Below are 26,241 nucleotides of genomic sequence, written 5' to 3'. Positions count from 1 at the left end.
AATGAATACATAATCTGCATTAAAATTGAGATCAAAATTCAAGAAAACACATACACAAACTGTTTTAAAAAAATGCCTGCAAACGCATTGTTTTTTTTTCAAACTTTCGATGTATTGGTGCTCCAAACTCATCTTTATTGAATGGTTCAGTAAGAAAAAAAATGAAGCTGATTTTTTAGGTTTCAATACAACAAATCAGGGCTTTTTATATAAATGCGACTTGTTAAGAACAGACAACAAACACTCCTGTTTTAGCATTCAAAGCTTAAGGACTAAAACGAACTTGAAATTCATAATATTAAAATAAATTATAAAAAAATCTATAAAATATATTTAAGTGTTTTTTTGAAATATTTTTAAAATAAAATGAATAAATTTATTGTATTTGTAACAATAGTGGTGAGTAAAAAGTTTAAAAAAATGAAAAAAAAAATAATTATTAAAAAAATTGCTATCCAAAGAACTGACAATAAAATTTGTTAAATAACAAAAAGTAACTGTGAACACTAAAAATATTGCTTAAGAAATTGTTAACTAAAAATATAAATCATACGACCGGTAGTGCCATGTTTGCAACAACAGCAATAAAAGTGAAATTTATAGTTATAGGAAATAACCATAAATTAATTAAAAATAATTTGTTTATATTAATGGACAAATAACCAGTTTGAAAAAAATTTCTTCCTTTTGTGAAAATTTAAAAAAATCCAAAAACTAATTTATAACAATTTTAAATAACTTTCAAAGTGTGTTTTTAATAACAAAGAGTACATAATCCATCAAGTTTAAAGTAAAAAGAACAAAAAATTAATTATATTTTTAAAAGCCTACATATTTGTCTATTTCTAAAAAAAATTGCAAAAAAAAAGTTATTAATTCAACTACTTCTAGAAGCTTGCTGTATGTGGTAGCTTCATTTCTGCACACTCTCTACCATTTGACATTGAAATTTTGTTTTTGATAAAAATCATTCTATTATACAATTAAATGAGAAAAAATACACATATATCCAGTTTTATTATTTTTGGCAAAAAAAAAAATTAATTTTGTTTTCTTAATTTAAGTCATAAAAATGTATTAAAATTTTATTAGAATTCGATTAAGCAAGGAATGTTGCAAAATTAACATTTAAATGCAAAATTTCAATAAAATCAATAAAAGCTGTTAAAAGCTGTTTATATCTTAATTGTTTTTAAAACAAAAACAACTAAAATTTTTGGTAATTAACTAATTGCTAATAAAAAGCTTTAAAGCAATATAAAAAACCTTTGTAATACTTATAATAATAATATCTAACAGGAAATATTAAAGTAACCTTCAGTTTTTGTAAAATGTTAAACAATTAAGGTTAGATTAGGTTGATGGGAGGATGTATACTATAATAAATCCGAAGAAATACACCTAGGCCACTATCCGGTCTGTTGTGCGCTCTTTATTATGAAAAAAAAAGTTGTGCACTAAATCAATCAATCAATGTTCAGAAACTGGAACGTAATTCCTGTCAGGAATGTTATTTCCGGAATAACATTACTTTCAAGATACTTGGATCTAACTTCGGCGAATACCTGACAGTGGTAAAGAAAGTGCTCCAGAGTTTCACTGTCCTCTACACATGCTCTACATTCGTCTGAATCCGCATGTCCAATTTTGTACAGATGTGCTTGTAATTCTGTGTGTCCACTCAGAATACGTACCATCATACTAACTTCAGACTTACTCATTTTGAGGAGATTTCTCCTCTTGTTCTCGTCAGGGTCACCCCATAGGACCTTTGTGGTTCTACCCATCGCTTCATTATTCCAAGAGGCCTTATGGCATTCTTTCACCCATATTTTTAATTCAGCTTTTGTTGCCGCGAACGGTTTTACGTTTGTTAGGTTAACTACCTCGAGCTCCCTTCCCTTTAAAGCTATTACATTCGCCTTTTCGTAGCCGACTACTCCCGAGTAGTCTGGTACCCATATGGTGTAAACCTTACTTCTAAGAGAGTATTCGGTTAAAGCTTTCCTATAATCCAATCTCCCTGATTGCCTTCTGGCTGTCGGTAAATATATTAAGGGCTGTGGGCGCCATATTTATTCTAATCCAATTTACACATTTCGTTATTGCTCGGACTTCTGGCTGGAAGCTTGTGTTATGATTAGGTATATTTCTGTTTCTGGGTCTTCAATTTAGAACTCCAGGCCCACTTTGTCCCATCCGTGTAACAACGGATTCCTACTGGTATTGTTTCTGAATATAAAGAAGAAAGAATACTAGATCGGATGTAAAGAAATACATCTACTTAGGCCGCTATCAAGCCCAACACTTCGACAAATGGTCAATGAAACCAAAAGAGACAGTTATTTCCACTAACTTCTAATTCTAATTCCTTTAGTCACGAATGTACTCTTTTTAAACGATAGTAAAGACATTCGTCACTTTAGCGCCCCCTTTGTAAGCGAGAGCAGAGACAGTTGTCACTTTACATTCCCTGAGTACTATAGAGAGTAGACAGATAAAAAACCAAACTTAAGCAAAAATGTTCATTACTCGGACTTGTTCTTTCTGAGGAGGCTTCTCTCGTTATGGTCACGCCCTACAAACCTTGTGGTTCTACCCACAGTTTAATTAATGCAAGTAGCAGTGTGTGCTATTATCGCCCATGTTTTTAATTTAGCCTTGGATGCATTCAAAGGTTTTGCAGGTTAACTCCCTTAAGTTCCCATCCCTTTAGCAAGTACAAGTTCATGAATACACATTCGATATCATGGCTATCGAAGAAATCATGTTCCATCATTCATCCTGCTGTAATTTGGTACAGTTGGACCGTTATCCTGTGTGTCCACTCATACTATCCTTTGAATTGGAATTCTTTATGAGGAGACTTCATCCTTCTTACGTTATATTCACGTCCTAGAATCCTTGTGGTTCTAATTATTCCCAGTGGCAGTATATGCTTTTCGAATGGTTTTGCACAAGTCGGTCTGTTTAGGCCCACAAAACTATACTTATCTATATATTTCTTGATCCTTATTAGACTCTATGATGATTTTAGTCTAATATTTTCGATAAATATTTGTTTAGCAGTATCGGTCAACGATATTTACTCATATTTGACCGAGCCCTTTCCCTTGAACAAGTTTCACAGACTACTCACTGCCAGGAGTGAGCTTTACTTGGGTCCTATGGGTCCCTTTGTATTTTCTGGAAAGAAAGATAGTAAAAGAGAATGAAAGGTGGAGAAGAAGGATTATGGAGATAGTGTATACAAGGGTAGTAAAGAAGACAGAAGAAGACGGAGATGAAATTAACATTCTAATTGTTAGAAAGCTAAAAGTCATCTAAACTAAGTCCACACCCATGTTGACGAATTAAGGAATGCAAGAATTCATTTCAGTTGAACATCTGACAGATCAAATAGATCAGAGAAGTGTGACAACCCCAAAGTTTGATAACGAATCGTTTCTAGGGCCGGGCAGTTACACAGAAGATGAGTAATTGTTTCATTCTGGCAGCTTCTACAGAAGTCATTAAGAATGATTTCTTTACAAATGTTTTGCATTATTAAGCCCTTCATTTTTGTAAAAAGGATATATGTAAGTTTGTCATACCGTTTGTTAATTCCACAATATAATTTTCCGAACCCCTAAGGTATATATGCATATTCCGAGTCCTTAAAGAAAAAGAAATAGATTAAGCCATGTCCTTCTGTCTGTCTGTCTGTCTGTCTGTACGTTTGTATGTCAATTGAAATCTGTTTTCTTAAAGACCCCAGATATCTTTGGGATCTAGAACTTCAATAGCTCTTCAATTTAGATTAATAGTTAAACGATTATGATGAATCTTTGTTATATATACATTCTTCTTTCATTCTTAAATTTTCTTTAAACAATAAATCTTCTCAATTGCTAAAATCATAAAATATAATCATTTAACGATTAGACTAATTGCAATTTAAAGCAAAGCAAATTTTTAATAATTAATTTAATTTAATTTTCAAAACAAAAAAAATACCTTAATTATTTTTGCCTTTTTTAGCACCTCCAATTTAAATAAATCATTTCACTTTTAATAGATTTAAAACAAAACGTTTTTTTCATATATTTAACATTCTTTGCGGTCTAAAATCATAAGTCATAAACTAAAATGACGGTTAGTTTTTATGATTTTGTTTTTTCCACTTAAACTATAAAAAAAAGCAAAAACAAATTTATGATTTTGCAAATTTTATGAGACACTAAAGTTAACAATTAACATTTATCAGTTCATAAATAAAATCGTCTAAATTAAATAACCAACAAAAATAAAGAATCAAAATAAAAACAAAAACAAAAAAATAAAACATTTAAGACCCAATTTTCAAGATCAAAAGTGTATCAGTTAAGACATGTTTAAATTCCCCCAGAAAGTGACGAGATTTCAACAAATTCGTCATTAGTTTAAGAAACTAACAACAACAAAACAATATTGTTGAAATTTGTTTCCCAAAAACAACAGCTAAAACAAAAAAATATCTTTCAAGTTAATAAATTAATTTAAATTAATAATTAACAACAACTACATTTAAATACATACAAAAAACAGTTACCAAATAATAAAAACAGAAAACTTCCTCCATAAAGTTCTTTAACCCTGTGGCCATACCTTTGGCCAACATTATTCATCAGCCAGAGAGACATTCAATACACCTGATTTGTAGTAAAAGATAAAAAAACACAAGAAAAAAAACGTTAACCAGATGGATGTTTGATGGATGTATTTTTAAAAATAACAATAATAATGAAGTATTTACACTCCCAGTCTCATTATTAACGGTTGAAATTTAAAAAAAAAAAAAAAACAACAAAAAAACCATCGGTATTCCAAAATTAAATCATTTAACCTTTAATATTTGTTTTAAATATATTAAAATACCTTTAAAGGACAGACAATTAAAAATACTAACTAAATATTTAATTAATACAAATAGACCGCACTATATCACCGAGGGATACAATTTAGTTATAGTTTCAGTTATTTTGAAGATGTTTGTACATTCAAACAATTAATCACAGTTACGCCAACTAAATTAGTTTTATGACTTTTTGTGTTTATGTTTAACAGTGGAATCTGAATTATACTAATCAGAAATAAACAATTTAAGAAAAGTGCTTATATGAACAACCTCCTGTCATTTTATTCATAGTAATTACTTAGAGTTATAGTGAGTTTTAAGCCCGAACATTCAGGGAATATGAATTCTTTGGTCCCCCTGACAATCAATCGATGCTTTCTTTAGATTTGATAAAATAAATCTTATAAGTGTGGTGCAGGCATGGGGGGTTATGATTACACAAAGTAATTCATTACATGGTCAATTACAATTACTTGTAATGTGTAATTGACCAATAACCAATAACAAGTACAATTACAAGTTTTGCCAATTACAATTACTTGTAATTGTAATTGAAGTTTCCAATTAAAACTACTTCTAATTGTCTTTAAGGTATTACTAATTACAAATTACATTTAATTATAATTACAAGTAATTGTAATTGGTAAAGCTTCAATTACAATTACTTGAAATGTAATTGTAATTGAAAATGTAGTCATTACTCCCCAACCCTGGTATAGCGGAAATGTTCTATAAAAGGTATTGTTACGATTATTTCTGTTTTTCAACTTCGGCAGTAGACTTCCCGATTTCAGTCTTGCCTCTTTAATCTAAATGACAATTTCGTCCAAAAAGTCAAACAGATTTTAATCCCTTCTAAATCCCGTACGTACTGGCATTGGTCAATATAACAGAGAAAAAGAGACCTCCAATTACTGCTCAATCAGCACTTGTCGGTATTCTGATTTGAATAATATTGACAAAATTTTGTTCAAAAATTATATAAACAAACATTACAAAAGTAGTTTCCGGGAAATAAATTGCATTATGGACCGATGCATATATAATTGAAAGATTTATATTTTCGAATTTAATAAATTAAGTATTTATGAGAGTTAAACCGATCCCTACAGTGGATCAGATTAATTACAGATTGTAGATACCCAAACAGTTTTTAAATTATAGACTTGTATCTGAAGTTAAAGCGATTTGCCACCTATTTTGAACCAATTTTTATCCTATATTGTAGATTTCGGTATGTATATATCTGGTTTACCAATTCACTTTCAGCTATAACGATCAACTGGAATTTCGACATTTTTAGTGGCTAATCTAAAAGAATTTATATTTCCGAAGAAGTAGCGAAAGGGGTGGAGTCGAACAAGGTAAAATCTCAGTTCGCATCACCAATCATAGACCAATAGAATTAGGTAATCCTCATTCTATAGCACTTGCCCTTGACGGCGGTGGCCTGGCTAACGTCATTCTAAAAGAAATATGGACCGATGTCGCTATCAACCCAACATCCACACCAAACAGTCACTTTTTCCGAACACATTTAAATGCATTTGGATCTCATGTGGAGTCATATCGTCTCAAATTCAACAATTATGTTTTTTTTTTTAATCCCACTGAACCAAAAATTGGTTCAGATTTTTTACGAAAGTTATGGTCAGTTTTATCACTATAATAGGGAGAATATTATGGGCAGATGTTTATGGCTCATACAAATGTTCATTATTCATCTACCTTAAAGTATGTATATCGATTAAGAATCAGTTCCTGATTCCATTTAACGATATCTGTGCGTCCATGTAAACCCTGTATCCAAAGTGGAGGTCGCAATGAACGAATGAATTTGTTAGACGTATCATCTTTGGCGCAAAAACGTACCCCTTTGATTTTGGTTAAAATCGGTCTATTATTTCATACAGTCCTATATAACCGAAAAAGCCTAATAGAGCTTGCAGCTCATAATTACGTTGATTAGACTAGTATCTCTATAAAAATCGGTACAACTAAGTTTTATATTTTCGATTTTCGCAATGATCGGGCCAAAGTTGACTTCAGTCCCCCTTAAAAAATACAATTAAAACAATGACCTGAATCTCTATAACTCACTATATATATAGTATCTCGATCAGTCATAAACAATATTCAGATAAACATAAATTCTTACACAACATGTCGTGAAGATCGGCTCATATTTGACTCTAACCCCCATGGATATAAATGGTTTAATCTAAAAAATAAATCACATTTTAAATACCTAACTGTTGAATCATATAGTCAGCCATGTCTGGCTTTACTTTCTTCCATGTTTATCATCTGCATGTGCTGTAGAATGCTGTATCCGTCAATTGTGATGCGATAGATCATGTTGAAACCATATGACCACTATCGGCTTCCAAAGTTCGGAAGACTCTTTTTATTAGTTTACAATTAATAGAGCTTCCACTGTAAATGCATTTTATAGTTTAATTTAAAAAGAAGTAATAAAAATATAAACATGACTACTGCCTTTTTAAAAAAGACGCCAAAAAACCCAAAAAATAAGTTGGCAAAAAAACATTAAAGAATGTGTTTTAAATACCACAAAGCAAAATTTTCAAATTAATTAGATAAACACACCCTACAACACGTCTATCAGCAAATATATTTTTTTTTTAACAAATAAACATAACAAAACAATGATAAATAAATTAATAATTACTTTTAATTATTGTTGCGAAATAAAACAAAAAACTAATTACTTATTTATTTTTATATCTTTGCAGGCTGGCGTTGCTTTGTGTAATGCTGCACCAGCTCCACAAAACGATGGCAAGTATCGTCCGCATAATGATGGCAAATATCATCCGCAAGCTCATAAAGAAGGTATTTCCTTACGAAATTAATTTTTTCTTTGTAATATTGTTGTAAGCAACTTTTCGCTATTTGATGCATGTGCTGTATAAATTAAAATATACCTAACCAGTGTATGCTGCATGTAGAGTACTACAATTGAAATATTGCAATAACAAAATTATTAATTTCGTTTGAATTTGTAGAGTAAACGTAATATATTTGCTGGATTTAATGCTGGAGAAATTGAGTTATTAATTATTAATTAATAATTGTGTAACATATTGTAAAAATATAAAGAAACTAATCTTTTTAATATTTTAAAAATCAAGAAAATTATTTGTATAAAAATTTAGTTCAAAAATCATTAATTTTTTAACCTTTTTTATTTAAAATTTGTTCTATGAACCTTTGACAAATGATTTTGAATAAGACAGTTAAACTTTTTTCATATTATTCTCTTGGTTTTTAAAATTTTATTTTGTTCTTATCAAAAACATTTAAATTTTCTACTAATATTTTCCCACTTTTACTAACATTTCCTTGTAAAAACCATGTATATTTCATACTAAAAGTTTAAAACCAAATGCAAAACTAATTAGTTAATAAAGTAATATAATGATATAAAAACTGTCAAAGTTTGTCAGTTTAAGATTGAACGAATATTTCAAAAATTTGTTCAGGAATCAATATATCAGGCTTGGAGGGTAATAATTACATTAGCAATTACCTACGTGGTCAATGGTAATTGGAAATTCTTCTGTTACAATTACTTCAAATAATAATTGAAAATGTAATCATTAAGCCCAAAGCCTCAAACCTATTGGAATAATCCAAAAAAAGTCAAACATTATATAATCGGATATCTTCACTCACATAAATAGTTTTAAATATCATTTCAAATAACCAAAGCTTATAGCAAACATCATTAGTCTTATTCACTCTCCATCTAGACCAGGTTTTGGTAATGAACTCCCCCATTAGCTCCCACATTAGCTCTCACATTACTCACACAAATTCAATAGCTCACTCATGAGATCATTCTCACTCTCTGCCAATACCTGATCTAGACTCATTATACCCTAAACCACTTTAGTAGGGAGGGTATATAGGGTTTGTAACGCACAAAAATATTCGTCCTATACCCCTTAAAGTAAACCAATCGGATTAGAATCATTTTCTGAATTCCGTCCGTCCGTCTAGCTGGCTGTCCATGTAAACCTTGTGCGCAAGGTACAATTTTCAATATAATTGGATGATATTTTTGGCCCAAGGATGAAGCCTATTGAAAATGGTTAAAATCGGCCCATTATTTCACCTGGCCCTCATACAACAAAACCCCCCAAAATGGGCCTTTGAGCTTATAATTATGTTAAATATACCTGTATCTTGATAAAAAGCGACACAAATAAGTTTTATATAATCATTGATGACCTTGCCAAATTTCATAAAGATCCGCCCCCATTTGACCCTAGCTCGCATACAAATTCCCCTTAAGAAAATGATTTCAATGTCCAAAATTCACATAAAAACACCAATATCGCGATGATTTTCAGCACAAAATAAATATTATATAGTAAATATAAATCTAATCACAAAATTGTTTGGGGATAGGTTCATGTTTGCACCTAGCCCCCATATAAACCCTCTTTCAGAAAATTTGTTTTTCGTCCATAAATTGCTTAAATGTAACGGAAACAAGGTATTTCTTATGAATATAAATCACGTTTAATATTCATACCTGGGTAGGGTATCATATGGTCGGCCACCCCCGACTATACATTCTTACTTGTTTTTTGTTTTAGTAATAAGAACCAAAAATAAGTCGAGACAACTAACATTGATCAGCTTTTCATTCAAGCTCATTCCGAAATCTCAAAGAATTAATAATAATATTTAGCTGGTTGCTAATTTACACCAATATATTCTTGATTTGGAGCATCAACCTGACCAGAGTCAGTGTTGTCTGTATAAAATATAGGGGCCAAATTATCACATGCGTGTTCTAACGCTTGTTTGATCACGCAAGGGGTAATTTCGTATCGAAAACAAATTTCGATATCCAAATTAAGCTAAAAAGTACAACATTTCTTGATTAATATCGAATGTCGATTTTACTTGATCACGTATAGGCAGCAGATCATGGGTCGTGTCTTAGGGCTATGTTAATATCTCTCTAGTTTAACTAGAGATTTAAGTGACATAAACTTTAATAATGCTTCATGAAACTTTTCTTCTAAACTTTAAGCTCCTATGAATGTTGAAGCATTGTTTGTTTACTTATACAAAGCTTTTAACATTCTGAATCTAAAAAATTATTTCGAAAGTGAAATTTCAATAAAATCCCCTTTTTTCTATTCCCCTCTATTCTTCTCTTTTCTTGAATTCTAATGTTTTTGAAGGCATTAATTAAAAAATATTACTCATAATAACTTAAATTTTATATTTCTTATAGGCCTACGTTACGATTATAGAGATTATGCTGGTAAAAACAAATTTATTTAAAACAAAAGTCTTTATATCTATCAAAAACTTGATTCTATTTTACTCTAAAACAAATCATGCAATATTTTAAAACTCATTTAACATTTTAAAACAAATTAACCCTAAAAAACTAAATATAAAACAGTTATCGGCAAATAAATCTCTCAAAAGCTCTCTTGTAATCAAACAAAATTAGCTAGAGAGCTTATTTGTTACTCTCAGCCCATAACTGATTTAAATAAAAGTTTTTTGTATTGAAATAAACGTCCAAAATTAAGCATACACTAGCTCCTGAATGAGGCAAACTTTTCAGGAGCTTTGGTTCAAGGACTTTTACATATATTTGTATATTTCTTCAAATTTTAATTTGAAGAAATTCTCATATTTTCCTTATATACTTAATAATTAGAAATTATCTTTTCCTTTCCGAACTAATTTTCCCTTGTGATGTCTCTATATGTCATGTGTTGTCAATATTTCTCATTTTATATTAAATCAATAAAATTTTTATATCTTTTATAGGCCAACAACAGGGCTATACAGATGCTGCTGGTAAACATAATAATTATATATAAATTTCTTAACATATTTCTCATAAATCATACAAACATAAATTCTTATTAAATGACAAATTCACTATAGTATTTTCAAACACAGATTTTAAATTCAAAATCACAATGACCTTAAACTTGATAATCCAAAAAACCGACAAAAAAGTTCTTATCAAGAATTAAGAAATGAAAAAACAAGAATCTTTTGAAATATAAAATCATTGACCTAATTTTGATAAATTAAGACAAAAAAACAATAAATATTTTACAGAGAAAAGAAACATCTATTAACGCTCGAGTGCCGTTTAATGCAATAAAAATTTTACACAGAATTGTTTTTGTCAATGAATGTTCTGGTAAAATTGAACGAAAACTGATACGGGAAGTATGTTCATTGAGTCCAATGATTAATGTATTAAATATATTCCTATTGAATATTAAAACATTTCCAATATTTGGATTTATGTATATTTTTAGAAATTGATATTCAGATATTTAACATTTAAGAATCGGACATGTCGAATTTATATAGTTTCTTCTTTGACTTCTTTAATTTACAAAGCTTTGAGCTTTCACCTTTTTAAAGCTTTAAGTTTCCGTAATCTTTTGTTTCAACAGCTTTTAGCTTTTTCTAAAAGCTCTACTTTTAGCTGTGAACTAAATTGTATATTTTTTAAGATTTAAAATGTTGAAACGAAACTTTAAACTATGGTATTTTTAATACTAGCTTTTGTCTCTTTGTTAAAGCTCTTCATTTAGTCAAATAAATTATATATATATATATGAAGATCATATTATTGATATAAATCGTTAAGCATTGAGCTTTTTAGTTGTCAACTAAATTACATATTTTTAAAGGTTTATAATGTTGAAATTAAACTTTAAACTTTGGTCTTTTTAAAGCTTTCAGTTTTTAAATCCGAACTTAGGACTTTTGGTAAAAGCTTCTTAGTGAAATAATTTATATGTACATAAAGTTCATATTATCGATATTAAACATAAAACATTGGGCTTTTGAAAGCTTTTAGTTTTTAAAATTAGCTTATATTTGATTTATTAACAAGCTTTTGAGTTTTTACAAACCGCAAATTTTCGAACTTTTTGCCTTGATTCATAAATCAATTCTAAACAAAATTTTCTTTGGTCGACAAAATTCGAAAAAAGTGGAAATCCAAAAAACCATAAGTTTTTAAGCTTTTCATCGAAAAACGAAGAAGTTATGTCTTGGCTCTGTTATAACGTTTCAATAGGAACCAAAATGGCATTTCTTCAAATTTCAATCGTTAAGGAGATCAGATTCAGATTCACCTCAGCTTAATCCTTTAGAAAAGTATGTCTTGGCTCTGTTATAACGTATCAATGAGGTCCAGAATGGCATTTCTTCAAATTTCAATCGTTAAAGAGAATCAGATTCACATTCACTTCAGCTTATTCCTTCAGAAAAGCACACAGTGGGAAAAAGAAATATACACGCCTGGTACCAAATTGATACCAAACTGTTTATAATTTTTCAATACCATTCGTTGTCAAAGTATATACCTACGTACGACAACATTATGTAATGTTGACAACATTGCAAAAATTAGTTGTCGAAATCTAAATTGTATACACATCCGTTGTCTAAATGTTAACTAACGTGGTAAGTTCACTATCGACAAACAATCCGTTGCCAATAGTGAGCTTACCACGTTTGTTAACATTTAGACAACGGGTGTGTATAAAATTTAGATTTCGACAACGAATTGTTGCAATGTTGACAACGTTGCATTGTCAACATTACATAGTCAACGGATGTTATTGAAAAATTGTAAACTCTTTGGTGTCAATTTGGTACCAGGCGTGTATCCTGTGTATACTTTAGTTTCTGCGTTTAAAATGTATCGGCTTGTATAACCTCGACTTTTTAACAAAAGTTTGCCTTTCTAAAGATCGTTTTATACAATATATTTTTTATATAATATTTGAGCAAATCTGACATAAACATTAAAAGTAGTTTAGTTATATATTTTTAAGCTGCTTTGTAAAATATTGAATTGTTTTCTTATCACATTTCATAACCAAACTCATTTGACACTAACTCATATTTGAAAAATTAAATTTAAGGAATTGCTTTAGTTACAGGGTAAGCCCTACGGCTTCTAATCCCGGTTTCAAAGCTTCTCTTCATGGCTTATCAAATACACTGCAATAAATTAGACCTTTAATTTAATTTTTTTTTCATTTAAACTTTTTATTTTAAAATTTTCCTTTAAAAAGATTTCAAATTAAAATGTATTTAAATATTTTACAAAACAGGTGTCTATCATCATATGCCTCAACCTTATATGCATGTTCACGACAATCGTGAATTGGGTAAATATGTTCATATACCCAATCCTTATGATGGTGGCTATGGACCTTATGCGGGCTCCAATTTGCCCTATGTGCACGATGCCAAACCTTATGTACATGATGTCAAACCTTATGAGTAAGTTGTTAAGTTGTTTTTTATAAAAATAAACTTCTTACTAATAAAAGCAATTATTGCTTCTTTTTTACAGTCACAGTTTGTACACAGTAAGTAATGCGGATTTTAAAGTACCTGAATTACCTTTGGAATATGGTTTTCCCGATTATGCACCTAAACTCAATCACGAAGAATCAGAAACATCAGAAACATTATAAGATCAATACTAAAGTGCATGAAAAACAAATTTTACATTAAGCACCCAATCTCATTTGCCTCAGATTGTCCTAACCTAAAGCTAAAAGCAAAAGAATATTTGAAATTTTTAAAATTAATTAAACATTTTTGAATACTATCTTTTAAACCAACAAAAAACACCAGAACAAACATTTAAAAGTTGCTCTTTTAAAGCAATAAGCACACATATACTCACACACATACATATATACATACATATATAGTAATATAGGTTACAAATATTACCATTAAAACCCATTTACAAACCTCTCCCCTTCCCCTATAAATTGCATGCTGAATTCCCTCAATATCCTGCATCCTTATTCCCACTAGAGTTGTTTTTGTTAATAAAATACTTAAACTATAATTTCTTATACTTGATCCTTTTACCAAAATAAAAAAAATAACAAACAGACCACCACAACAAAAAAACCAACCACAACTACAAAACGTACCACTACTACCACAACAACAACCACTACAACACCTCGCAGCATAATCTTCAATTACGATGATGAGGGACGCCACAAGATTTTACATCAAGAAGATGCTCGCAAACACGATAAATATGATCATGCGTAAGTTCCCAGAAAACTTTAAATTCCCTGATCTTTAGTATATTTACTCTTACACTCTACTTTTCTAGTTACTTAACCGAGAATGGTATCTATGGTGAAGAACAGGCTAAATTACATCATACCGGTGGTACCCATGCCCAGGGCTATTACGAATACACTGGTGATGATGGTAAACTCTATCGTGTCAACTACAAGAGTACCCACGAAGGTTTTGTACCCGAAGGTGATCACATTCCTACACCCCCACCAATTCCGGCTGCTATTGCTCGTGCTCTTAAGTATGTCGATGACAAGCGCAAGGAAAATGGTGAGAAACCTTTGTTCGATGAACGTGGTTTCCGCATTGATCACATGAGCAAGGATATGGTAAAATCTATCAAATCAATTCATATCGAAAATATGCCCCAAGATATTGCCGAACAAATTCATGAATTACAATTGGAAATGGAAGCCATTTATGGACCAAATGAAGAACGTGCTGAAGAAGTAGTACAAGAAAATTATAATGAAGGAGCTAACTATGATGAAAACAATTATGAAGCAACAGCCGAAGAAAATTATAAATAATTTTTTTAACATTAACTTCATTACTTAATCATTAATTGTTTAGTTAGTTTTTATTTTTGAAAAAAGAAATCGTTTATATCATTATAAATCATTTGACAACATTTCAATTTCCTATTCCCTTATAACCCATTGCTACATTTAACTAGTAATTTTAAATCCTTACACCTAATCCCGTTCCCATCCAATTCATTCATTACATTTCATTAATAATTCGCCATTTTTTTAACAAAAGCTTAATAATGCTAAAAAAGAAAAAAACAAAAAAAAATAATTTAATGTTGAAATTATGTTGACATATTTTTAGTTATTAGTTATTTATCTTGAAGAAAAACAACAACAAACAACACATACACTCAAACATTTTGTTAGGTTTTAATTTATTTAAATAATATTAATTTAAAAACTCAAACAAATAAACAACAATCATTTTATTAATAAAACATAAACAGCTATTGTCTTGTTATCTAAATGAAAAAATTGCATAAATTATAAGGAATTTAAAAATGCTTACTATTATTAAAATAATAATATTGGTCCTATACCGACCTTAAAGTATACCAATCGGCTTAGAATCATTTTCTGAGTCGATTTAGCTATGTCCGTCCGTCCGACTATCCGTCCATGTAAACCTTGTAATCAAACTACAGGTCGTAATTTTGATGATAATTCAATGAAATTTGGCACATGATTATATATGGTACCAGAGACGAAGCCTATTGGAAATGGTTAACATCGGTCCATTATTTCACCTAGCCCCCATACAACTGAACCCGACGAATAGGGCTTTCAAGCTCATAATTATGTTTAATTTAATATCTCGACAAAAAGCTGCAAAAACAAGTTCTAGCTATATGACTCTCAAGAATTTTATAATTATATGGTCTCATTTGACCATAGCCCCTATACAAAGCCCCCTTCAAAATTTGACTTAAATGTCCTCAATTTTATTCAACAATAAATGGCTGAAGTAGATATACAAGGTACAATTCAACTTAAACGCTTTATTATGAAAACTAAATCACATTTTATTTTTGTAACAGGTGTAGGGTATTATATGGTCGGCCTCGCCCGACAGGAATTACTGTTTTAAAAATTCGAGTATAGCGATGAAATTCGACATAAATAAGTTTCCTTGTGCAGAAAAACCCATATGCTTCAAATATGTTTCGTAAAGAAGTTGTTTATTTTGAATTTCATCGCCGTATTTTTAGTAACTAATGAGAATTAAAGTAATTTTCTGAAGTGGTCCTTAAATGCGGAGTAGGATCAGTTATAGATCCATCTTCATCAAAGTCGGTAGGAAGATTTCAGTTACCATAAATCTTGTTTATGTCGAATTTCATAGATCTTCTGGTATTTTTATGCCAGTAATAAGCGTTAAAGTCATTTTCTGAAGGATCCCTTATATGGGGGTAGGGTCAATTATGGACCTATACTCCTAAAATTATGTAGAACGAGTTTTGTTCATACAAATATTGTTCATGTCGAATTTATTCGCTGTACTCGCATTTTTAGCCAGTAAGGACCCAGAATATATATACTTTTGTGGGTCCATGACCAATATTTCGATGTGTTATAAACGGAATGACAAAATCAATATACACCCATATTTTTTGTTGGTGGGTATAACAATTGCCGACCATAAACCAATAATTTTTGAGAGTTTATGCGACCAATTATCACAGAATTAAATAAAATGCTTCTATTTTTACCATAAAAAGCTTTAGTGGAGAGGATAAACATCTTAAAGTATACCAATAAGCTTAGAATCATTTTCATACCGGCTGAATGGCAATTTAAAACCTAGCGTGATGTTTAAGATATAATAAAAAGAAGAATATGAAAATTTTAGCATTTTTAAGGTTTAATAAGAAAGCGGAAAAACGGCTTTTAAGGTTTGTAAAAACTTTTGAAACCAATTCGACAGATTTTTACGTATTTTTAGCTACTGAAACTGAAAAGATATCAATGCTTTTCTCTGTCACCCACAATGAATCTCTATCACCCACAATCACCCAAAATATTACCAAACTAGTAAGAATATATAGTCGAGCATGGCCGACCATATGATATTCTACACCAGTGGTTATGTTACAAATTTTGTTTATTTTTTTAATAATATTTTAACAATTTGTTGACAATAAAGGGATTTTCTAAAATAGCGTTTATATGGAGGCAGGGGGTTAATATGATCATAACCTTATAAATTTTGGTAGACGGATTAACGTCTACATTAGTTATTTATGCAGAATATCACCGTAATATTAGTTGTTTATAAGTGAATTTTGACCATCAAGTCTTTTTCTGAAGAGGACTTTGTATAGGGTCAAATGAGGCCCGATCATTACGAAAATCATCATATCATTAAGACTTATATAAAACTAAGTTTTGCCGATGTGATACAAGAACATTTAAAATATTTATGAGCTCAAAATCCCTATTCGGGGACTACAGTTGTATGGGGGCTATACGAAATAATTTACCGATTTTAATCATTTTCCATAGGCTTCGTCAAAAGAAGAGTATGTGTCAAATTTCATCAAAATTATCTTAAAAATTGCGACCTGTAGAGTGAGCACAAAGTTTACATGGACATACAGACGGACGGACATAGCTAAATCGGCTCAGTAAGTGATTCTGGTATACTTTAAGGTGGGTGTAGGTAATTAATATAATGATGGTTTAATTTTTGTTTTAAACATTTTATTTAAATTTTATTCTCAATATATTTTAAATAAATATCATTGTTTTAATATTAAATTAAATGAACTTTATATTATTTAAAATCGTTTGTCATTATTTTACATTTTATATAATTAAATAGTTCATTGCTCTACAAGACTACTACAGGTTTTCGAGATAATCTTAATCTCCATTTTAGGCAATTATTAACATATATAAATCTGCTGAGCTGAGTTTAATTAATTCTCCAAAATGTAAATTTTTACCAAATTTACAGCGACACTTACTAAGATTTTAAAACAATCTTTAAACATTTTTATTCATATGTCATAATTATAAATAATTTTTATTGGTATTTTAGCAAATACTCGTAAAAATGATTTTGTTTGTTTTAACAAAACTTGCACAAAAATGCTAAAATATTGAATATTATTATTTTTAGGGAGAGTATTTCAAATGTACTTTAATTAATTTTATGACTAAATCTAATTAATTCTATATGAAAGATTTTATTATTTTGTGGAAATTATATATCTGATGTACATATCTATATATTTCAATAACCTATGTTAAATACAGACATATTTCAATGAAATTTTAAAAACAAAAAATTCTCACAAATCTAGAATATTTTATGGCGGCACAAAATATTATAAATATTAATATTTTATGATGATTTCTGTTAAGTAAACAAATGTGAACATCATTTTTAATGTTCTTAACAAATCTTAAAAATTATTTTGATTTATAACTAAAAAGACTTTCATGGTCAACCTGAAAATAAAAAAAAATTCTTCTTCAAGATGTAGCAAGAACATTTTAGATTTTGCTTGTTAAATATTATTAATAAACCTTTATTTTACCTTTTTTTTAAATACAATATTTTAGTTATTGTTTAATTTTTCCCTTTTGAATAATTCACATATGAGCAAGATTTGTATCTGTTTAAAAATTAGTCTTAATTTGTTAAAGAATGAATAACATATTTTTTAAACATAGGAAAATATCATTTTAGACCTATCAGATTTTTGAACTAATCTTTCTAACATCTAAAATAATACGTGTATTTAACGAGTCCGTCCGTCTGTATGTCAATGTAAGGGATGTTATCAAAATACATGTTTCAGATATACTAATTATTGTATTTAATATATTACCCATCTATTCACATGGATGTCAGAGTTCTTCGTTCAAAATTTGATGATTCTAGCTCTAATAGTTTCCCAGATAAACGAATTTTAGTAATTAATACATATAGGAGGTGCCACGCCCACTTTTGATTGTCCGCTAAGTTGTTGTCGTAAATATTCATGTTTATACTTAGTTAGTGACTCCGATAAAATGTGAGGTCTTTAGCAGTTATATTTGCTCAGATATACTAATAAAGGATTTGTTTATGGGGAGGTGCCACCCCCACTTTAACTAAGCCTCCGATTTTGTCCCATATGTTAATATGGATGTCATAGTTGTTCATTCATAATTGGACTCTAGTTTCTGAGATGTGCAACCTTAAATACTTAAAATTTTGAAGTGAAAGGTTCACTATAGTTCCATTTAAATGTGCAGAAAGACGCTGTGAACGTTTCAGAAAATTTCCTTGATCAAAATGTATATGGAACTTAGTCCATATATAGTTCCACTATCCGGTATTTAATTAATATTTAAGACATAGTTAATATTTAATAATGAATAACCGAATAAAATATTCTTACTTGTTTAGTGTAAACAAGTCAGACTGTTATAATCGAATCATATATACCCACTATCAAATCATATAGTACGAAGTTTACCATATAAATAAGCTTTGATATTTATGAATAGATGCTCTTTTTATTAGATTTATGTTAAATTTTATAATCGATATTAATATGAACATCAGGATGATATTTGGAATAGGCTTTTAATGAGGGCCTAAGTCAACTATAGACCGAACTCTTCGGAATTAAAAAAAAGAATAAAGCCTATTTTTCAAAAAATTTAACAAAAAATTGTTTTCTCCGAAATCATGAAAATTCAAGTCGCAGGTACCGCTAATATGTGAGAGATATCAATCAAATCTCCTTATTATTTTATTCCCCTCTTTATTGTCCATAAGTCACATGGATATTGTCCTAAAAATTTTAAAATTTGCTTAATAAAATTGCAAAAAGTTTGAAACTGGATTTTGGAAATTGCCGTCTGATGGGTTTCCCATTTAAGACTATACCCTAAATACGGTTTACGCTATCTAATGAGAATAAAAACTCATATATGGACCGATCCTTATAAAGTTGTACACATAGATTTTGGTCGAATTTCAACGCTATACTCATATCTTTAAGCCAGTGATGAGAGTGAGTAATTTTCTGAAGGGGGCTTTATATGAGGATCAGTTATGGACCGGTTATAAAACACGTTTATGTCAATTTTTATCGTTGTACTCTTTTTTTAAGCCAGTAAGGAGCATTAAAGTCATTTCTGAAGGAAACCTTATATGGGAGGTAAGGGCAGTTAAGGACCTATCCTTGACTATGTCGAATTTCATCCAGATATAATCGTTGAAGTCGTTTTTCTGAAAGGGATATGGAGGGTAAGACTAATTATCTATCCGTTCGGACCCTATCGTGCTTTCAACAGACAGACGGACGGACATGGCTAGATCGTCTTAGAATTTAATAACGACCCAGAATATATACATTTTTGTGGTTCCATGATTAATATTTTGGTGTGTTACAAACGGAATGACAAAATCAATATACCCCCCATCTTTTATGAAACTTTGTTATCCCACTTCCGAAATTCAGTTTTTTTTCGCAACATAGTGCAATGGATAAGTACAATTTAGACATTTGCTATGACTTGTAAGTTGTGTTGTACGCATATGCACATAAATGTCATAATAATTGAAACAAGTTAATAAACAATTATCATTTTGATATTGACATTTTAATTAAATTTTAATATGAGTTTGCAATTGTTTAATTAAATACTAAAGTGTCGCCAATGTTTGTTAAAATTAATAAAATTTTATAAAATATACTCCTTAAATACGTAAAACTATGCAATGCTAAATATTTCTACAAAACGTATTTAATATTTGCAATCAGTTATTTTGCATTTTTTTGCGTAAATTATTCAAATAAATATTTAACAAAATATTTGTATTTTTATATATAAATATAATTTATTATTAAAGACACGATAAACATTTTTATAGCTTAATTTTAATGGTTTGCAGCGTCAATTTTAGGATTTATAATAAAAACTTTAAGTTGAAACAATTCATGATATAATATCCGCTTGGATGTGGGATGGCTAGTTGGTGATGTACTAATATTTAAAGACAATGATCCATTCTGTAGTAATTTTATTCCTACAAAAATATTATAACATTTTCGAAAATAGTTAACTGATTGTCGGAGAGGGTCAAATGAGGACCGATCTCTACGAAAAGCAGCAGTATTATTAAGACTTATATACAACTAAGTTTCGACGATTTTTGAAGTGATATAAAAACATTTAACATATTTATGAGCTCAAAAGTCCTATTTTGGAGGGTACGGTTGTATGGGGGACTCCTTGAGTCAAAAGAAGAGTATGTGCCAAATTTCATCTAATTACCTTGAATATTGCGACCTGTAGAATGCGCACAATAATTACATGACCACACAGACGGACAGATAGACGGGCATAGCTAAATCGACTCAGAAAGGGATTCTGGGTATAGGACCAATATTTTTGGGTGTTACAAACATAAGCTCAAACGCATAATACCCTCCCAACTATAGTGGTGTAGGGTACAAAAAGTTAGAAATAATAAACTTAATTGATTTTAGTAAATAATTTTTAAAGAACACCAGTTGTCAATATTTCTGTATACTTATTTTTGTGACAAACTGTATGTACATAACTACATACATATTAATTTGCCGTTAAAAGTACAAAAATTCAGTTTAAAATTGTTATAAAAGTTTGCATACTTTCAGGCAAAATTAATTTTTTTAAAGCTTTTTGTTAATTTATTTGAAGTCAGACTTATAAAAGCTTTTTACTAATAAATTACACTATGCAACAAAAATATATACCTGGAAAGTGATATTATTTTTTTGAAAGGTGGATCCGAGTAAAACAAGAATCTGTTTTTGAAATTTGCCAAAGACCATCAAAATCTTGAGATATGGGTAAAACCGTTTTTTCGTAGCCTAAGGTAATTATAAGTCAGTAACTCGGTCGAATAGCAACCGATTTTTGGTTTCTCAACAGATTTCGAAAGAATAAGCTGAGGCCTTTATAAGGCCATATGATGTTTAAGTAACATGAAGGGATATAATCATTAATTACTAATATAACATTATCAATTACTAATGCAACTCTAATATTTGAATGTATATGTGTTAATTAAATATCAAAGTTCTCTGTTTACAGTAAAATAAGTCGGACCTATAGTTAAATGTGATTTCTATATATAATGTCGAATTTCTTCAGTTTTTTATATGGCGACTTGGGTCAAATAAGACACGATGTAAGCTCTACTTTTCAATACAATTTCTGGGTGTACAATAATTTTTTATCAAGATTGTTACATAAACACAAGCCTCTTCATACCAAACGCCGGTGGCAAATCTGAGCAACTGGCAAATCCTATCTTCAAATGAACAGAATTCACCGGTTTCAATTTGCCTACCAATCTGACGCAGTTCCACAGGTTATTAGAAATTGGACTTTGGAAATGCTAACATTAAGAGTCATTAAGTGTGATCTTTGTGGATAACCGGTCCTTAAGGAGGCGTATGTATTATCGCCATTATTATGAACATTGGTCATCGATAGTCTACTAGAAAACATAATGACTTGGGATTCCGTACATATGGTTATGCCAACGATATTGTCATATATAACACAGGGTACGACGATGTAACGATGTCGGAAAGCATGCATCAGGCAATTAACATTACAGCCAAGTGGTGTGAGAAAAGAGGGCTAACAATTAACCCCACAAAAACCATTCTTGTATAATTTACTAGACGTAGATCTTTGAGACTTATAGAATCAACTCTAATGCTACTTTTATTAAGTTCCCGGAGGAAGTCAAATACTTAGGGATCATTCTCTACAAAACCCTTAATTGGGACTCACATGTATCCAGTACGATCAATAGAGCCATTAGAAGATTATATGCCTGCTATTCGGGAGTACATGGAGTCCAAAACTGAAAATGATCTCTTGGACTTTTAATATTATAAAAATTTTCACTCGTGGAACAGGCAACCACTCGGGATTCTCTGAACAAAATATATCGTCTCATCTGTGTCTCTATAACGGAGGCCATGGGAACATGTCTTACCTATGCTTCGGGGCAATTCTCCACATTGAATATTCTTATTAAAGATGAGGCCTTCAAATCGGCAATTCGCCTACCAGAAATCGATAGTAAAAAACAGGTGATTTTGAAGGACAACGATCCATATATTCGCATTCATGATTGTAGGTCACCAACATTGGTTTTTGAACACTGCTTTGAGGTTATCAAACATGGTGCCAACAGAGTGCTGATCAAGATTGGTTTACTGATGGGTCGAAATAAATAGATGATATGTGTAGACCTAACCTCCTGAAGGTAATCTCAATGGGAAAATACCACACAATCTTCCAGGCAGAAATCTTCGCCATCTTCATCTGTGGGGAGAAGGAGAAGTCGAAGCAGCGCTCAAGGCCTTACTGTCTATGAAATCAGGTCGGGTGTCGTAATAGACTGTGTGACTTCACTAAATGAATTGGCTAAATACAACAAATCAACATTATAGCCATGAAGGCTATTCTGGCATCGAACGGGTGCACTGCTTAGCAGACAGGGCGCCCATTTATCCGCCCCGGACTATTCTTTGGCGTCCCACAAACGCTAAACGCTATTTAAGAGCAAATCCCAAAAGATATTATCGCTTAACAAAAGCTATCTTAGAACGGCATTACTACAGGGAATCTGCGGTCTCAGATATCAACAGTTCACTCTAGGTAACACTATACCAAAGTTTTGAAGATTTTGTGGCTGTCAGGAAGAAACATCTGAACACATATTGTGTAACTGTCCATTGCTAGGATCACGTCGAGGTAGAATCTTGTGTGCTGTTTCACTAGCCCTGAAGGATATATTCAACCTCTTCCCAATCAAACCTGTTATTTTCATGCGTCAATTAAACCTGGTATAGTGAACTTACGGGCTGCACAAAAGATCCAAATCAAGGTCGTGGTGCTTAGTGCCCATTCTAATCTAATCTACATAAACATACATTTATGACAAATTAAACTGTGGACTACTCGTAAGGGGGCTAGGTGAAATCTTGGATCTGTACATTTCCTATAAAAAATCGTGGTGGATAAAAAAATTAATTTAAAAACAAATATTTATTACAGTAATTGTTATAAATACATATTTTAAAATTTTAGAAAACTATTATAATCATAATTGTTTATAATTTATAGATATAAATAATACACAGTAAATGTAGACTATTTATAAATGAAAATAATTTAATTATTTTTAGTAATTTCAACATCAGCTGCTGCTGCTTGAGAACGAGTAAATTGTTCAGCATTTAGACCATCATCTAAAAATATATTCAAAAAATACAAAATCTTTTTAAACCGAACTACTAATTACAAACATAAACTACTTACAAGTGATTATAGGACGATAACCATTTTCATCGGCCACATAACGTATACCAACGCGTATACCTTCGGGAGTGACAAACGAGAAAGCACCCTCTACTTTTTGTGCAGTGTCACCATTGTCCAAAGTAGTGGCCGTGCCACGAGCCTCATTATGTATGCCATTCTCTGTTTCGTACATATATCCATAACTACCATCTTCTTGGATGGGTTCTACAATCTGTTCTACAATACGAGCCTCTTGAGGTTGTACATCAGGATTGTATTTTTTATAGAAATTATCATAATAACGACGTTGATTGTATATTTCGCGATTTTTATAATAACGTCCATTATTGGACTTGACATCATAGTATTGACCTGGCCTATATTGTCCTTGATTGTTGAAGCGACCAGGATTAGTATTAGTATCGGCTCCAAAAGTCAAACAGACCAGCACAGTTAATAACGTAAATGTTGTTAAAAGTTCCTAAATAAAATAAAAATTGTATATTTCTTATGTTTTAATTTGTTTTTATTAGCTCACCATTTTTTTTAATTTTATTCCTTTGTAGTTGATTTCGCTAACACTTTCCGTTAAGAACTGTAAATTTTCTTTTAAATATTGTTATATTTTATAGCAGTTGCTCCAATTTTTATGAAAGCAAAAGTTATCCAAATATACGCCAACATTTTTTAGTTAAATATTTTTGTTAATTAAACAGTTTCTCATAATATTTTTATTCTAATTTCATTTAAATTATATTTGGTATTAATTTCCGTTTAGAAATTCTATGAATTTTAATTAAACTTTTTATTGGTTGAAATAATTAGTTGACATATCAGCAGTAAGTAACAATACCATTTTATAGGTAGGTAGACTTGCTCATTTTGAGGAGATTTTTCGTCTTGCTATCATCAGAGTCACCCCATAGGATCTTCGTGGTTCTACCCACTGTTTCATTATTCCAAGAGGCCTTATTGGATTCTCTCACCCATATTTTTAGTTCAGCTTTTGTTGCGTCGAATGGTTTCGCGTTTGTCAGGTTAACTGCCTCGAGCTCCCTACCCTTTAAAGCTATTACATTCGCCCTTTCGTTACCGACTACTCCCGAGTGGGCTGATGCGAACCTTACCTCTGGGAGAGTATGATCTTCGTGGTTCTACCCACTGTTTCATTATTCCAAGAGGCCTTATTGGATTCTCTCACCCATATTTTTAGTTCAGCTTTTGTTGCGTCGAATGGTTTCGCGTTTGTCAGGTTAACTGCCTCGAGCTCCCTTTCGTTACTCCCGATGCGAACCTTACCTCTGAGAGTATTCAGTTAAAGCTTTCTTACAATCCAATACGGTCTTAGATATAGTTCTATTGCCTGATATTGCCCTAATTGCCTTCTGGCTATCGTTAAATATATTAAGCGCTGTGGGCGCCATATTTATTCTAATCCAATTTACGCATTCCGTTATTGCTCGTACTTCTGCCTGGAAGCTTGTGTTATGATTTGGTAAACGGTGGTATATTTCTATTTCTGGGTCTTCAATATAGAACCCCAGCCCTACTTTGTCCCCCAATTTGGAGCCATCCGTGTAACAACGGATTCCTACTGGTATTTGCTCTAATGTTCCGCTTGACCAAGACATTCTATCTGGGATCAGCGTTTCAAAGTTTCCTACATATTCTGTGTTTGGTATACGATCAGGCACGTCCGATGATTGTGTATAACCTTCCAATGTGTCCAGTATACATTGATGTCGTGTCCTATAACCGCTTTTAGTCAGTTCGCCTAAAGTAAAGAGCCGTTCGGCTGTAAGCGCCGCCTCATATCTTAAATATGTTTCAATGGGTTGGAATATCTAACAGCGTTTCCAGAGCCTTGGTTGAAGTAGTACACATGGCACCACTTATATCCGAGCAGCATGTACGAACTCCCTGTAGTAGTTTGATATTGTACTTTACAATTTCATAACCAACAAATTATAATCAAAATTAGATAGACCACTAGAATATTATACTTACAACAGCGATTGAAATTTAAAATTAATTCATATATTAAATAATTAAATAATTTAACCTTTGATAAATACTAATTTTCTACGAACCCTGTGTCATTTGTTTCGGATCCACACTATAGAAACTTCAAAAGGTTTGGAACTTTTTAATTTAAATAATATGAAAGTATTAAAATATCCCCTTACAAATTCTTATTCACTCATGACTCTGCATGTTCAATATTATAGAACCGTTTGAAGGACGTAAAAGTACCAAACAGTTTTCTATTAAAAATGCTCATTTAGTATTTGTTCAATAATCTTGTGTTTGGCTTAATATTATAGAATACACAAAAAGTACCACTTGAAGAACGAAAAAGTA

The 26,241-nt window shown here is 30.8% G+C and overlaps 2 protein-coding genes across 6 annotated transcripts; one reads left to right on the top strand and one right to left on the bottom strand.

Annotated features, from left to right (window-relative positions):
• Positions 1 to 226: 226 nt before the first annotated feature.
• LOC119608848 (larval cuticle protein LCP-30) lies at positions 227 to 14,998 on the top strand. Of its 5 annotated transcripts, none has more exons than XM_037963395.1 (8): positions 367 to 399; positions 7,633 to 7,678; positions 10,155 to 10,184; positions 10,706 to 10,735; positions 13,030 to 13,201; positions 13,275 to 13,290; positions 13,832 to 13,995; positions 14,064 to 14,998. In XM_037963395.1, exons 1-8 carry the CDS (start codon positions 367 to 369, stop codon positions 14,560 to 14,562), a joined length of 990 nt encoding a protein of 329 aa, XP_037819323.1. In that variant the 3' UTR covers positions 14,563 to 14,998. The 5 variants fall into 5 exon arrangements, with proteins under 5 accessions (XP_037819322.1, XP_037819326.1, XP_037819325.1 ...); XM_037963393.1 differs by having other exon boundaries at positions 7,633 to 7,732; XM_037963394.1 differs by lacking the exon at positions 10,155 to 10,184 and having other exon boundaries at positions 227 to 399; positions 7,633 to 7,732.
• An 8,708-nt stretch (positions 14,999 to 23,706) lies between these two features.
• On the bottom strand, positions 23,707 to 24,512 carry LOC119608847. Its single transcript, XM_037963392.1, has 3 exons — positions 24,419 to 24,512; positions 23,899 to 24,361; positions 23,707 to 23,828 (listed from the first exon to the last, which is right to left on the bottom strand). The coding sequence occupies exons 1-3, from the start codon at positions 24,419 to 24,421 to the stop codon at positions 23,752 to 23,754; spliced, it is 543 nt and encodes a 180-aa protein (XP_037819320.1). The 5' UTR covers positions 24,422 to 24,512; the 3' UTR covers positions 23,707 to 23,751.
• Between the last annotated feature and the right edge of the window lie 1,729 nt (positions 24,513 to 26,241).

This window comes from Lucilia sericata, unplaced genomic scaffold (genome assembly GCF_015586225.1).
Source record: "Lucilia sericata isolate MDLA Ls3-8-SP2 unplaced genomic scaffold, ASM1558622v1 Contig000887F_arrow, whole genome shotgun sequence".
In the NCBI taxonomy this organism is placed as follows: domain Eukaryota; kingdom Metazoa; phylum Arthropoda; class Insecta; order Diptera; family Calliphoridae; genus Lucilia; species Lucilia sericata.
The sequence above is the reverse complement of the archived record's forward strand: the minus strand, read 5'-3'. Positions and strand labels throughout refer to the sequence as shown.

Bases quoted from the DNA above. Each gene is read 5' to 3' on its own strand.
- LOC119608848 (XM_037963393.1), top strand. From the start codon at position 367: ATGAATAAATTTATTGTATTTGTAACAATAGTG. The intron at 10,736-13,029 runs GTAAACATAATA...TTTACAAAACAG, and splicing joins GGGCTATACAGATGCTGCTG to GTGTCTATCATCATATGCCT. The intron at 13,996-14,063 runs GTAAGTTCCCAG...CTACTTTTCTAG, and splicing joins CACGATAAATATGATCATGC to TTACTTAACCGAGAATGGTA.
- LOC119608847 (XM_037963392.1), bottom strand. The intron at 23,829-23,898 runs GTAAGTAGTTTA...ATATATTTTTAG, and splicing joins TTATCGTCCTATAATCACTT to ATGATGGTCTAAATGCTGAA.